The sequence below is a fragment of the Strix uralensis genome, chromosome 2 (genome assembly GCF_047716275.1).
Source record: "Strix uralensis isolate ZFMK-TIS-50842 chromosome 2, bStrUra1, whole genome shotgun sequence".
NCBI classification, from domain to species: Eukaryota; Metazoa; Chordata; class Aves; order Strigiformes; family Strigidae; genus Strix; species Strix uralensis.
The window spans coordinates 48812679-48825681 of record NC_133973.1 but is presented as its reverse complement, the minus strand read 5'-3'; the positions used below and the strand labels follow the sequence as shown (position 1 = coordinate 48825681).

The 13003-nt window shown below is 37.4% G+C and overlaps 1 protein-coding gene across 1 annotated transcript in view; it reads left to right on the top strand.

Annotated features, from left to right (window-relative positions):
- PDK3 (pyruvate dehydrogenase kinase 3) overlaps window positions 1-11271 on the top strand; it is a 60831-nt gene extending 49560 nt beyond the window's left edge. The window contains exons 9-11 of the mRNA XM_074858591.1: window positions 440-550; window positions 5391-5504; window positions 6625-11271. Of these exons, the coding sequence (XP_074714692.1) occupies window positions 440-550; window positions 5391-5504; window positions 6625-6768 (369 nt within the window). The 3' untranslated portion in view covers window positions 6769-11271. The remainder of the gene's footprint in view (window positions 1-439; window positions 551-5390; window positions 5505-6624) is intronic.
- The last annotated feature ends 1732 nt before the right edge of the window (window positions 11272-13003 follow it).

Sequence of the window (13003 nt, the reverse complement as noted above, 5' to 3'; positions counted from 1 at the left end):
AATTCAGGGCTGACCAAAAGTTAAAGCATGTTGTTAAGGGCATTGTCCAAATGCCTCTTGAATGCTGACAGGCATGGGGCATTGACCACCTCTCTAAGAAGCCTGTTTCAGGGTTTGACCACCCTCTCAGTAAAGAAATGCTTCCTAATGTCCAGTCTGAACCTCCCATGACTGATGCAGCTTTGAACCATTCCCCCACATCCTGACACTGGATCCCACGAAGAAGGGCTCAGAACCTTCCTCTCCACTTCCCCTCCTCAGGAAGCTGTAGAGAGCAATGAGGTCACTCTTTGGCTCCTTTTTTTCCAAACTAGACAAACTCAAAGTCCCTAAGCTGCTCCTTTAATATTTCTAAAGTCATTTAGGTAATGCTGCTGAAGTTTTGCAGGTTTTTTTTTTTCAAAACATAACGTTTAAAACTTAACTTTTAATTCCTTAGATAAGTGATCAAGGTGGAGGTGTACCTTTAAGAAAAATAGACAGATTGTTTAACTACATGTACTCAACAGCACCCAGGCCTAGTTTGGAACCCTCGAGAGCTGTGCCTTTGGTAAGCAATTGCAGTATGTATTTAAATGTCCCTTTGCACTATTCTGATTGTACATTTCCCTTCAATCTACTGGATCAGGTTTTTCATTGAAGAAATTGTTTATCATGTGTAATTCTATGCAGGTAAAAGATATCAGAAGAAAATGGGTTCTGTTGTCATCACTTAGTCTTTGGAATAGAAAATTGCTTTTCTTTGGTCTTGACATTATATTCTTGGAAACAAACATAAGCAAAATATTTTCAGAGGTTAATGGACAGGATTTTTAGTGCTGTATTAGTGAGAAAGTGGATAACCTAAAGAGCTTCTCTTTGGTGTGTAAATTACTGTTTATCTAAGTTTCCTGTAATAAATATTTGAAGAGGTGAGCCACACTGTCAGAATTATAGCACTTGAGAAACACCTCTTGGTAATGCATAAGCTTATATTGAACTTTGAAAATTATTTTTATCTAAGTTAAGGACTGTAAAAACACATTAAAAAAAAAATCCTAAACCTGCATGTGATATGAATGCTTTTGGTATATTCCTATTCAGTTGGAGATATCTCATGTGATATTCCCTTCTGAAATGTATCAGGGTCAGATTTAAAACAAACAATTTCCTCATAGCTTCTGCGAAGCAGGGAATTATTTCAGTGTTGAATGCATAGATTCTTTTAGCAAACATTGTTTTTTAAATTATTAAAATTAAATTATTTCTGAATTAAGTTCATTGTGATAAAAGTGATATAGCTACTGTTCCATTTAACTGGCTTTCAATAAGTGGATTGATATTGATACTGTATTCTTGCCTCTTCTTATCTTTGTTCTCTCTTGCTTCTGATGCAATCCTTTAAAAAAAGTTGATCCTTTAGAAAAATCCTTTAGAAAAAGTTGATTCTTTGAGAAATTTCCGTTCCCTATTCAGGAACACTCTCATCTAGTATGTTCTTAAGTGGTTGTTTTGTTTTCTTTTCCTGCTGATACTTCTGTGCTTGAAGTGTCTTCAGTTAGCTAATAAAATGTGGTATAGAGAGTATGTGACTATTTCTGATATAAATAAGTGAACTGAGGGTGAAACCAGTTCAGAGTGGTTCAGAGATAATAAATTTCCTTTTCGACCTTTAGCAGAAAGTCTTTATGGTACTGTCTTAGTCCACAGTTCATAACACTGTGGCACGTAAGCATATTGGATTCTTTTCACCAGTGTTTGATGCCACTGTGATAGGTGTGAAACCCTGTTCTGTATCTGCATTGACATACTAATCTTTCACAGCTCCTGCCTCTACAACACATTTTAGTAATGTTTCAAACTTTTTGCTTTGCTCATAAAAAAATCTTGAATGGGATGAGTGATAGGGAACGGGCCTTAATTCAAACATAAACTTTTTTCTTTGTCAAGAATGGTAGAATCTTGATTCATAATCTGCCTTTGTTCTGTCTCACTTTGATCAGCAATTTACTATATCAGCCTACAAGGATTTCCTGAAACTCGTTCTCACTATAAACTTATACCTTGATTACCAGTTGTATTCACTATTAAAATGTCTCTTCTTTTGTGGCGCTCTGATTGTAAAACGTGTTCATTTTAGGATTGACATTCTTTTTTTCTCTCCATGCATCTTAGCAATGCATTCCTGTGTTTATTTCCTCATCTTCAAGACCGCTTGCTTTGATTCTGTGGCATTTATCGTTAGTATTCTTCTACTGTACCCCATTTTCAAGCCTCGTTTTCCTCTTCAGTCTATATATCACTGTAGTCAGACCTGCAGATTATGCCCCTCTCTTGTGAACCTGGCAGCTTTTACCCTGTGAGTCCAATCGATGCCTGTACATGACTGAATGTCGAGAAGAGTTAAGCTCTATTATTTATATGTGTGTGGAGAAAGAAAAACAGTCAAGAACTGGGAGTCTGTGGCATATCTTTCCACTTTTCACTTAGCAGTGAAGCTTGACACATTACATGTTGTGTCCCAGATCCAGTTATAAAAACAATTATGCTTTACTTTGTATGTCAGCCTAGAAATAAAAATCCTTCATCAGAAAGGTTCTGAATAAATCCTCCTTGAAGCCTGTATAGAGGGAGAATTCCTTTACTGCTTAGTGTCAAAGACCAAGCCACTTAGGAATTATGGTGCTCCAGAAGGTAGGTAGGTCTGTGCTTGTGTCATTCTTGACTTAGGTAATACTCTAAACTAAATTGCAGTGTAAACAGACATATTTTTCTGTTCTAACACTCCCTCCCCTTGTTATATGATCTCCTGTCTAGCTTATGAAACGTTCATGGACTTGGAGGGTGAAAGAGAGGGATCTTTTTGTTACTAGGTGAAAATTCTTTCTTGGTGTCATTGCAAATGTTGTTTAAAAACTGCTGAGAAACCTTGTTACCATGGCAGCATTTGGATTCTAGCAGGGCTTGTGTTCATCCGTACTGCTATACACATAGTGGAAACATTAGAAACACATGGTAATGTTTAATGATAATTAGGTGTTCTTAGAGAATTTAATGATGATTCTCTTCGGCAGCATTTGTTTATAGTGGGAGAAACATGGCTTAAATTAAGCTTAATTAAACCTGAAGACACTAGTAACACAGAAATCTAATAATTTCCTATTTGTATAAAGCATACTGTAATATCTAATGAGAATCTGGCTCTAAAAAGCTTTGCCTTCTCAAGGCAGATGTGCCATCATTGACTATATTCTGTCCTCTAGGTCTAGCACAGACCTGTGTAGTAATTGCTTCTTGTTAATGGTCTTTTGCAAAATAGACCTTTTTCAGGGTCTTGCTTTAAGGTACTCATCTGGGATCTGTTGTCTTCATATTTCTTGTAAGCTACCTGTTTTGGAAAATACCCTGAAGACAACGTAGAGAAGAGACTGACAGGAAACTTTTGGAAGAGAGCAGCATGAAATAATTATGTGGGCTAGCACAGAGCATAAAAATATTTTCCTGGAAGGAGCAGGAGGCAAACAGAAGTTAGGCATGGGTTTTAAGGAGGTGTAATTCTGGAGAGAGTTTTCAGGATTGCTTGATACTGCACTTTACTGGAGCTATTCCTGGGGGTATGTACTACCTACAACTTGCCTTTCAGTTGCTGTGCTTTTTCATTTCTGTAATGTGTTTATCGTCTGTTCTTCAGAAAAGATGCAAGTCAGCTTTTGGAATTTTTTTTAGTTCTAAGTCAAATAACATCAATTTTTTAGAGGTTAAGAAAAAAATGCATCTAGTTTCAAGACCAGATGTTTGAAAGTGGTGCATGTGTCTCTAATGGGAGTGCTTGAGAATTAAGTTTTTAAAGCATACTGTTTGAAAAAGTGCAGCTAAGCAACTGTTTTAACTGTGGAAATAAACACTAATAACTATGACAAGCAGTGTGAGTAGAAAGGGCATCTTTGGCATTTCTGTTTCTCATTTTCCTCAGAACTGAGTGAGCAATTTAACCAATTTAAGATCACTAAATTTAGACTTCCGTAAAAACAAGGCAAAGAGGTCAAAAGATACTAGTTCTAGTAGAGATAGTAGATGACAGCAAGAGAATTTGTGATGGATACTGTTCTTTAATGTTCAACCCTCCCTCAAGGGATTTCTTGTGAAGTGATACCATTTATTAGCTGTGTATAAAGCTTACAAGTCCTTCTTAGCCTTCTCTTTGTTGTATCATTTTGGGGCTTTGTTTTTAAGATTCAGGGCATGATTCTCAGTTATCTGTCAGGTTGCCTTTGTAGGAGTATTATAGTGGAATGAGTGTATTGGTTTTCCAAAATTTTAGGTGTCTTAATTCTTCTTGTAATCCACCTTTATAGAAAAGTTGTATCACTCCGTGGCATTGTATATCCTTCTTGACAAATGCTTGTGGGTCTGGAATCCTTCCTTTATTGCTCTGAATAGTCCTGAAAAATTCAGGGGGGGGTGGTTTTGGGTGAATAATCAACCACTGTGGTTCTCAGCAGATAGTCATCTGAAGGACTTGATGTGTAGACCAAAATCTTACTCCCTAGCTCAGTGAGGGAGACTTGGTTTTTTATAACTTTTTATGACAAGAATGGTTTGGAAAAGGTGCCAAGTGTTGACCTTGTTGCAGCTATGGTTATCAATATTAGTGTTGTAAACTTAAAATCTAAAATTTGTACCTGTCAAGTCTATTATGCTTTGAAAATGATGTGGTCTGTACAGGGTCTCAGTCCTCAGAGATCATTCAGTGCTGTGGAATCCTGATCTCTTGTTAGATGGGTAAACAGCAAGGATTATTTGCATTGTATTGCTTTGTATGAAGTCTTCTGCAGTAGTCTTCTGATCTCTGTGGCAGTGTGGCATCAGCAATCACTTAGTACTGTGACCTAGATGAAGTGAACAGAGTTGTGTCTGGCTTTCTTGTGTAGTCTCTTAAGTGTGGAGACGTTTGAGAATAATAATCCTAGGCTTGGGGGAGAAAAAACGTGCTGTCAAAAATCTGATTTTTACCAAAAATAGAAAGGAATATTATAGCAGTGGTAATCATAGTGAGGAAGCAGTAGAGAGTATCAGTTCTCTTTGGTGATAGGAAGCTGCATGTACTGTATGTTATACCTACATGCCTCTTTGAGAAAGTGCAAAATGGACAGGGTAGTCCTAGCACAGGACTCTGATATTTTTCACCTTTCTGGATTTAAACTAAAAAAATTATGCCTAGGAAAAAAGGACATTGCTCAAAAGGCTGAATAGCAGCTTAGTGTAGGCTGAGTAACAAAGAAAAGCTTGAAAAGTAATTTGATGCAAATCTAATATTTAGGTATCTCCTGTTTTATAAATAATTGCCATGATGGGTTGCTTTTTTTAAAACTTTCCATCATGTTTTCCCTTTTGTTTTCTTGTTTCTGTAGGCTGGCTTTGGCTATGGCTTGCCAATTTCTCGTCTGTATGCTAGGTACTTTCAAGGTGACCTTAAACTCTACTCAATGGAAGGCGTTGGTTCAGATGCTGTAATTTATTTGAAGGTATGAATTTGATCCTTTTAGAAGCTAGTAATGCATTGCAGTTTGTTTATAGCAGGCTGAATAAATGAACTTTGTCTCTTCAACTTGTTTTCAAATTTGCAATTGCTAATCTTCTTTATATTTTATCAAAATCAGTTACGCAGAATCCTAAAATCCAAGGTTATAAATAGTAACCTGGCACAAATACTAGTTAGTTTGCTTTGATTTTTTTTTTGCAGTCCGCTGTGTTGGATCTTTGCATTTTCTTAATCTGTCATAAGTGCTGAATTTTCAGAGAACTGTGTGATGAGAGAGAGTTTTGGTTAATATTTTTCGATTCTAGAAGTTTTGACCACAATAAAACTGAGAAGACTACTGACTAACTCCTGACTAATGCTTTTTTTATTCCATGCAGTTCTTGACCTTTGTGCAATAGGCTGTATTGATCCTGTTGTCATTTTTCTGGGAGATCCCAGGCTACTAAGGGGCTTAAGGCTGAAACTAGGTGCTTGAATTTCATCAGGAAATTCAAAAGAATATAGCGTATAGCTCACATGCAGGCCATTGACTTAGTGCTGTCACTGTGCCTCGCTGTATGTAGCAAGTGAGTTGTGGAATCCTGCGCTAACGTCCGTCTCTGGTGGGTTTAATCCTGTTCATGTATGTGTGGAGGAAAAAGGTATGGGCTTCCTCAGAGGAAAAAGGCATGGTAATGGACTGAACTAGATCAGTCCTCACAGATCAATGTGCTGACAGAGTCCAAGATTGCTGAAGTGAAATGTTTAAGTAAAGTATCTGTCTGCCCCATGTCAGTGACAAATTTCACTAAAATGTCTTTGACCAAAACTCTTTTTTCTTGCTATCTTTGTATCCCTGGAAAGAAGGGAAATATTTTAAAGTGTTATTATTTTCTTTTAACTTTTACTATGGCTAGTACTTTGACTGTGACTAGAGTGATTAGTCACAGCTAAAGTACTTTCAAAATAGTATTGTGACATGTTAACACTTGGATAATTGAGATGCTTGTTCAATACAGAGACACTTGTTCAATACAGAAGTTGTAACTGTAAAACTCCCCAGAGTATCATCTTGCTCTTAGTATCTCTAATGATATCTTACCATTGCTTTTGTTTTTCCATAGGCCCTTTCAAGTGAATCATTTGAAAGACTTCCCGTTTTTAATAAGTCAGCATGGCGACACTACAAGACCACACCTGAAGCAGATGACTGGAGCAATCCTAGCAGTGAACCAAGGGATGCTTCTAAATATAAAGCTAATCGATAATTTGCCACCTTTTGTCTCTGTGGGAGATGACCTCTGCGTTCAGTATAAAGTCTCTGCTTTGTTCCAAATCCTTCAAACCACAATAGCTAATTATCTCCAAACAAAGACCTAATCAGGGCATTGAAAAATACTAAGAACAAAGTGATGATTGGGACTTAAAGGAAGGCACTAAGCACGTTTGGTATGTGAATCCTGTCTACTTCACCAGAATATGCTTGGTTCCTTCAGTCATGCATTGACAAAAGGGATTGCACTGTGATTGCACTTAAGAATAAAATGTGGTAACAAAAAGATACTATTTGAAATGCCAATTTTTATTCCAGTATAAGGATTGGCAAGATGTGCAGAATCCCTTTAAATGGTGAATAGTATCTTGCACAGCAATATGGTGTAAGAGAAAAATTCTAATGTAGTTAAACATACGCTTTGAAAATCCACTCTTTGCTGCATTTTATATTGCACAGTGTCACCTGTTACAGAAAATCCCTTTGAGCTCTTCAGATCTTTTATCTAATGAGCTTATAAATACATAGTTCTACAAAGGATTGTGCAGCTTTAAACTGATGCTTTCCCCAGATTCCGAAACCCATTTGTCAAGTGCATACAAAAATTATGTTGTTATAAGACATCAGGACTACCACTTCTTGGTATGCACCTTAATGATTTTCTTGACACACTAACACAGAAATGCATTTCTACACATTTTTCCTAGTTTTGAGGAAAGATCATAAGTGGTTAGATCATCTCTCCATCTGAGAAATTCTGTCAATACAGGGGCAGGGGGTAACTCAATTTCATGTTTATTGCCTATGATTTTTGGGGGGTTGAGGAGGGGAGAGAAATGCTGAAAGGCCGGACAGACAGTCATACAAATGAATTTGCCTTAAGAGAGTTGGTTGCTCGGAACCTGATTAGTTTAAATCCTGTAAATAGTTTGCAAAGTTATTTATATATTCAATGTCTGACTATAGTCTGGTAATCTGCATTTGTAGTGTATATAAAGATGTTGTACACCAGCTTTTGGAAAGAGTCATTGGTCTAAATACATGAAACTGGAAATATCATAGAAATGGGAGGGACAAAACACAGCTGGTACCTGATTTAAGGGGGGAAGAAAATCAAAGAGAAAAAAACTAAGTACTTTCCCCTTAAATGTATTGTAAAGGTTATTTTGGATTATTAGGAAACTGTTCTTCACCAAGTCATTGCCAAATACTGTTTCTGATACTACTGCCTTTCAGAAAGATTTGTGAAATTTAGAAGTTCTGGTGACATCCTAGCCATGGAAATAAAGTAGATGAGTTGTAAGCAACTCTGATGCACCCTCAGTTTCTCTTAGGTATTTTGATATGTTTTTGAAAGATACTGCAGATTTTAGCATGGAAAAATGAAACTTGTTTACTGAAACTTTAGGGGAACTGTCCCTTTTGTCCTCCCAATATTTATTTTTATAAAGAACCGATCTGTTAGGCAAACAGGGAAATGTTGAGGAATTCCTAGGTATTTTTAGAAAAATCTTGGTTTGACTTAACGATAATACTTTGCACTTAGGTAGCACGTTTTGTCAAAGGATTACAAAGTGCTTTGAGCAATAAACTTCATATAGCCCCGTTTCTGAGGAGTCAGTCCTTACCTTGCAAACCCTTGCTCTTACCTGTTGCAGTCAGTTCAAGCATTTGTACTTGAATAGTTCACGAGTTTGCAGGACTTGAGGTTCTGCGGGCTTTACTACACTGTACAGATAAGTCATGTTGGAGTGCTAGGTTGTTTTAAGGCTTTCTCACAGGCGTCTCTGCAGAGCGCTGCCATACTAGTCAGAGGTGGAAATACCAGGACAGCTGCTGAAGGCTGTCTGACCCATTAGCTGGTCAGTGGTGCCCTTCTGCGCCCCCTCTGCCAGCAGGTAGGAAGAAGGAGCGTGCGGATGGGGCTGTCCTCCTTGTCCCCGAACTGGGCTTGTTTGACCCTGGCCAGGGGAGGGTATAACACATGTGGTCTCCAGAGCAATAATTTCCCATGACTGCAGGCACTGCTGCAGAGAAGGCAAATTGCTATTCAAGCAATACAGTGATGCTGCTGGGGTGAAATCAGAGTAATCGTTTGACTGAAACACCAGTTGGAAGTCACATCTACTAAAATTTAGTCACTTAACTTCTGCTCTCACCCATAACTTCTTACTGTTCTTTAAATTCACTTCAAGTTGTGTATGTTTTCTAGTAATGGCAGAGGAGGGCTTGCTTAAAAATAGAAATTTGTGATGAAACTGCTATTTTCCCAGTTGCATGTGGTCAGTTCTTCTTTAGGTCATTACCTAAAACATTCCAAGGAATAAGTTTGTGTAAGAAGCTGAGTTTCAGCTTTCATTAGCAATCATATTTTGTGGTAGTAAACCCTGACCTGGTGCTTCTTTTTGACTGTCTCCTTATACATAAAGAGGAAGGGGAACAGAAAGAAAAGAAAAAAAGATGCCAGGCATATCGAACTTGTTTTCATGAAGTGAATATATAAATCATGGAAGCCAGTGAATGAAAGCTGAAGATACTGTGGAGGATGTTACAGTATATTAGTCATTTCACTCCTTTATACCCAAAAACTGGCTGACTTTCAGGACTGAATGGCTCTAGTACTTGAAAACTGAAGTCTCCTGAAATGGCACCTATTTTCAAGAACCTTGAGCATGTACAAACAGCTCAAAGCAGGAAGGTAGAGCACAAGGAATGCATTTTATTCCATTTCCCAAGGTCTGTTCATGGGCATTATGGTGAACATAAGCAAGAAGCAACTTTTCTTCTCTCCAACCTTGTTTAGGCACCTGTGCTTTAGTGGAGATCCCCGGTATGTCATAAATTGTTCTTTGCTCATTGTCCTCATGCCATGTTTCTTCTACATAGGGGTATTAGTCTGAAAACTGTCTTAAACAACAGCAGCAAACCTTTGATCAGAAGAGTTTTTCAATGGGTATGCCTGAAAAATGAGGATGGATGGGGTTTTAATGTGGCTAGTTTAACTACAGTTACTTCTACCTTTGACAGGAGTTTGTTATAACTATTTGTTTTGATATCTTGGGTCTGTTAATTCCTGACTTTCTGATGATATAAAAGTATATTTCTTTTTTATGGATTTCAGATGTATGGCCTGCTAATGTTATTGCAACCCGCTTGTCTTGAGTTACAGGACACATAAATAGAAGAAATGTTTTCAGTGAAAATGCTTCCTATCTATTGTGTTTAGTGATTAATAGAAACAAACTGAGCAAGAGATGTTGACTCCTCCATTCTTCCTGAGAATTTACAAACAACTTCTATATGTTGTAGTGTAACAAATGGTTTAACTTTTTTGTCCAGTGTGCATTTTTCTGGTGTATGTCTTGAACGTAATCTTATGAATCCCCTGCCTAGTTTAATATTAGTAGATACTGAAGTCTTTCCAACTTGTATACATACTTGTGCCCCCTGCTTTTCTAGGCTTTGTTTTGAGACTAACAAGGTTGCAGCACTTGATGAGAAATATTCAGAAGATAGTGAAATGCTTCTTTTGCAACTCAAATGCGCAGTCTTTGCCTCTGTACTTTACTGTGATGACCTAAGATAGTACTGAGAAAGTCTTGGTCCTGCTGCAGTTTGTGCTACCTCTTGGGCAGTGTTTCTAGCAGGTCCCTTGACACATACTTAAAGAATATGGGTATTAATTGTAGTGTTCTTGGAAAACTCAAGCTACTTTTTGACTGTGTAAACTACACTTGCTGCTCCAACTGGATAACACACTTTTCTTTGTCCTCAGTGGCATGTAGAATTTGCTTTGAAACAGCTGTTCACTTTCTCTAAAAAGCGAGCAAAAAGGATCTTTCAGTGTAGTGCAATCTTCTATTCACCTGCACCCAAACTTAGTATTTAGGGTGAAATCTTGACCTCATTGACATGGAAGACATTTCCCACCCCCACACATACACCCCATTAATAAGCACTTCTAGATCCATATGTGTTAAGTGCTACAAAGTGCAAAGTGGTCTTGAGTGATATAAATAATTTTGTGGAAAACAGCCTAAATGTTTTATTGTTAGTATTTATCTCTTGAGGATAACCATGTCTGATTGTGTGGTGTTCGGTTTCCTTGCATGTTTCCTCGGTTGCCATATAGATGCTGTAATTTCTAATAGCTCTTCATCTCTTCTTCCTGACGTAATCACCTGCCTATGAATTAATGTATATAAACATGTTTTTGCAGAACTTAAGAGAATATGATGGCACATGACAGAACGATGTATTACTGAGTTCAAAGGTGAGTTTATTCACAATGAGGAACATGGATATAAATTGTGTAGCAACTTCAGGGCTGAATCTTGCAAATACTTGCACAAGTAAACAGTGTATGAGAGTAATCTCACTTAAATGAATCTGTTCTCAGGATCAGGGCTTACGCTGTTGACATTAATTTGAAACAATGAAGACTTGTGTAACTGAAGTGGCTTTCTAATTAAAAATAAATAAGAAAATTTGAAGTTCATGTGCTTTAATTGCAGTACTATGTTGCCTTAAAAGATCTCAGAAATTGGCATAGAGAATTTGTTTCTTAAATCCTGAGATTTTTTTTATGTAGCATCAGTAGGATTGGTGTGTTTGTGATAATTCTAACAAATTTATATTAATTGATTTATTAAAATTTTTCCTTTGAGTTGAATACTGCCAAGAGGTGCCAGACTGACAGTCCTTTGAAATTCATACCTCTGTAGATCATATCAGGCCATGTCGGGGCATGTTTCCAAGGGGGGCACTATCAGCGCTCTCGGCTCTGCAGCAAGGACTGTCCTTACACGAGGGACCTGCTAGCTGTTTCACGCTTGCCATCTCTGATGAACTGTTCCCAGTGCTAAACTTGTATTGGGTTTTATCATGTGAGTTTCTGATGTGGGTGGAGATCAAGTTAGTTTGTTCCCGACATTGGTTGTGGGGCAGAACTCTTACTGGTGAGCTAGCCTGTGTTGCAGCTGGCATCCAAGAGGGAAAGAGGTCTCGTGTTGCCTTTCCCCTGAGGTGGCATCATTTGAATCAACTGAACCTATAGTGGAGGAGAGCGAAGCTAATTTTTCATGAGATTACTTGGTGATGTTTTAAATTTGAGTCTTCTGTAACTTGTGTTGGAATTGATTCTAGTCCAATACCAGTGTTTATAACTTGTGTATACTCTACTTTCCTTTTTTCTTTCCTTTGCTAAGAATAATATGTAAAAACTACACGATGACATTAAGGGACTGGTTTGGTTTCACAGACTTGGAGCTTAGTTTGTGAAGCAGCCCAAGGTCAACTTCACACATGTCGACAGAGGGACACCCTCAGAGAGCTGCAGTTGGGAGCTCAGAATAATTTTAGATAGAAGTATTTTTCTTTGCCTGTTTTGTCACAAAGCCATTTGAAATCTTCTGTGGAAACATACATTTGAGCATTTCCATGTCCATCTCCCTTCACCTCCCTGAGATTTATTATTAAAATCTCATGCATAATTTATTTTTTGTTAAGTTGGTTCTAGAACTATATATAAATGCAATTGCTTCTGTATTGTATTACTCTGACTTTTCAGGTACATTTAATCTGATCCAGTTTGTATCAGATTTCCAGGTAGATTAAGACTTTAAAACTTTTAATGTCTTTCATAAATATGTTTTATTCCTGTCAGATGTGATTCTCTGTGAAATGCTTATTTTCAGAAGAAACTCTACTTTTCATTCTGAAGTTACCTTTCAGTGATTCTTGTGGCAAAAGACCTGATTTGTTTTTAAAAAGATAAAATTACATCCTAACATAGCTGAACCTCACAATTCTTGATTTTGCTGTTATGCCAAGGATCTGATACCAAAATATTTACCAAGACAGTTGTATGGAAAACAAAATTGTACTTGATTTGAGCAGAAAAATTGAAACATAAGAATTTTTTTGTTGATTGCAGATCTGAAGATGTCTCTTCCTACAAAATAATGGCACTGCAAAAGCATTTGTGGGAGTCTGGCTTCTTGAAAAACTAATCACTACAGAAATTACTCTACGTCCATCACTTCTGCAAATATTTTTCTACGTTATTCCTTCCTCTACACAGATAAGCTCCCTGGTTTCTGTAGGTTTGTAGCTTGAGGCAGGAGTGAGGAAGTGAGGGAGTGCAGGTGGGAATGTGTACCTGTAGTATTTTGGGATAAAACTTAATTTTTTCTTTTGTAGTCTAAGAGAATTGGGTTAACCTAGTGACT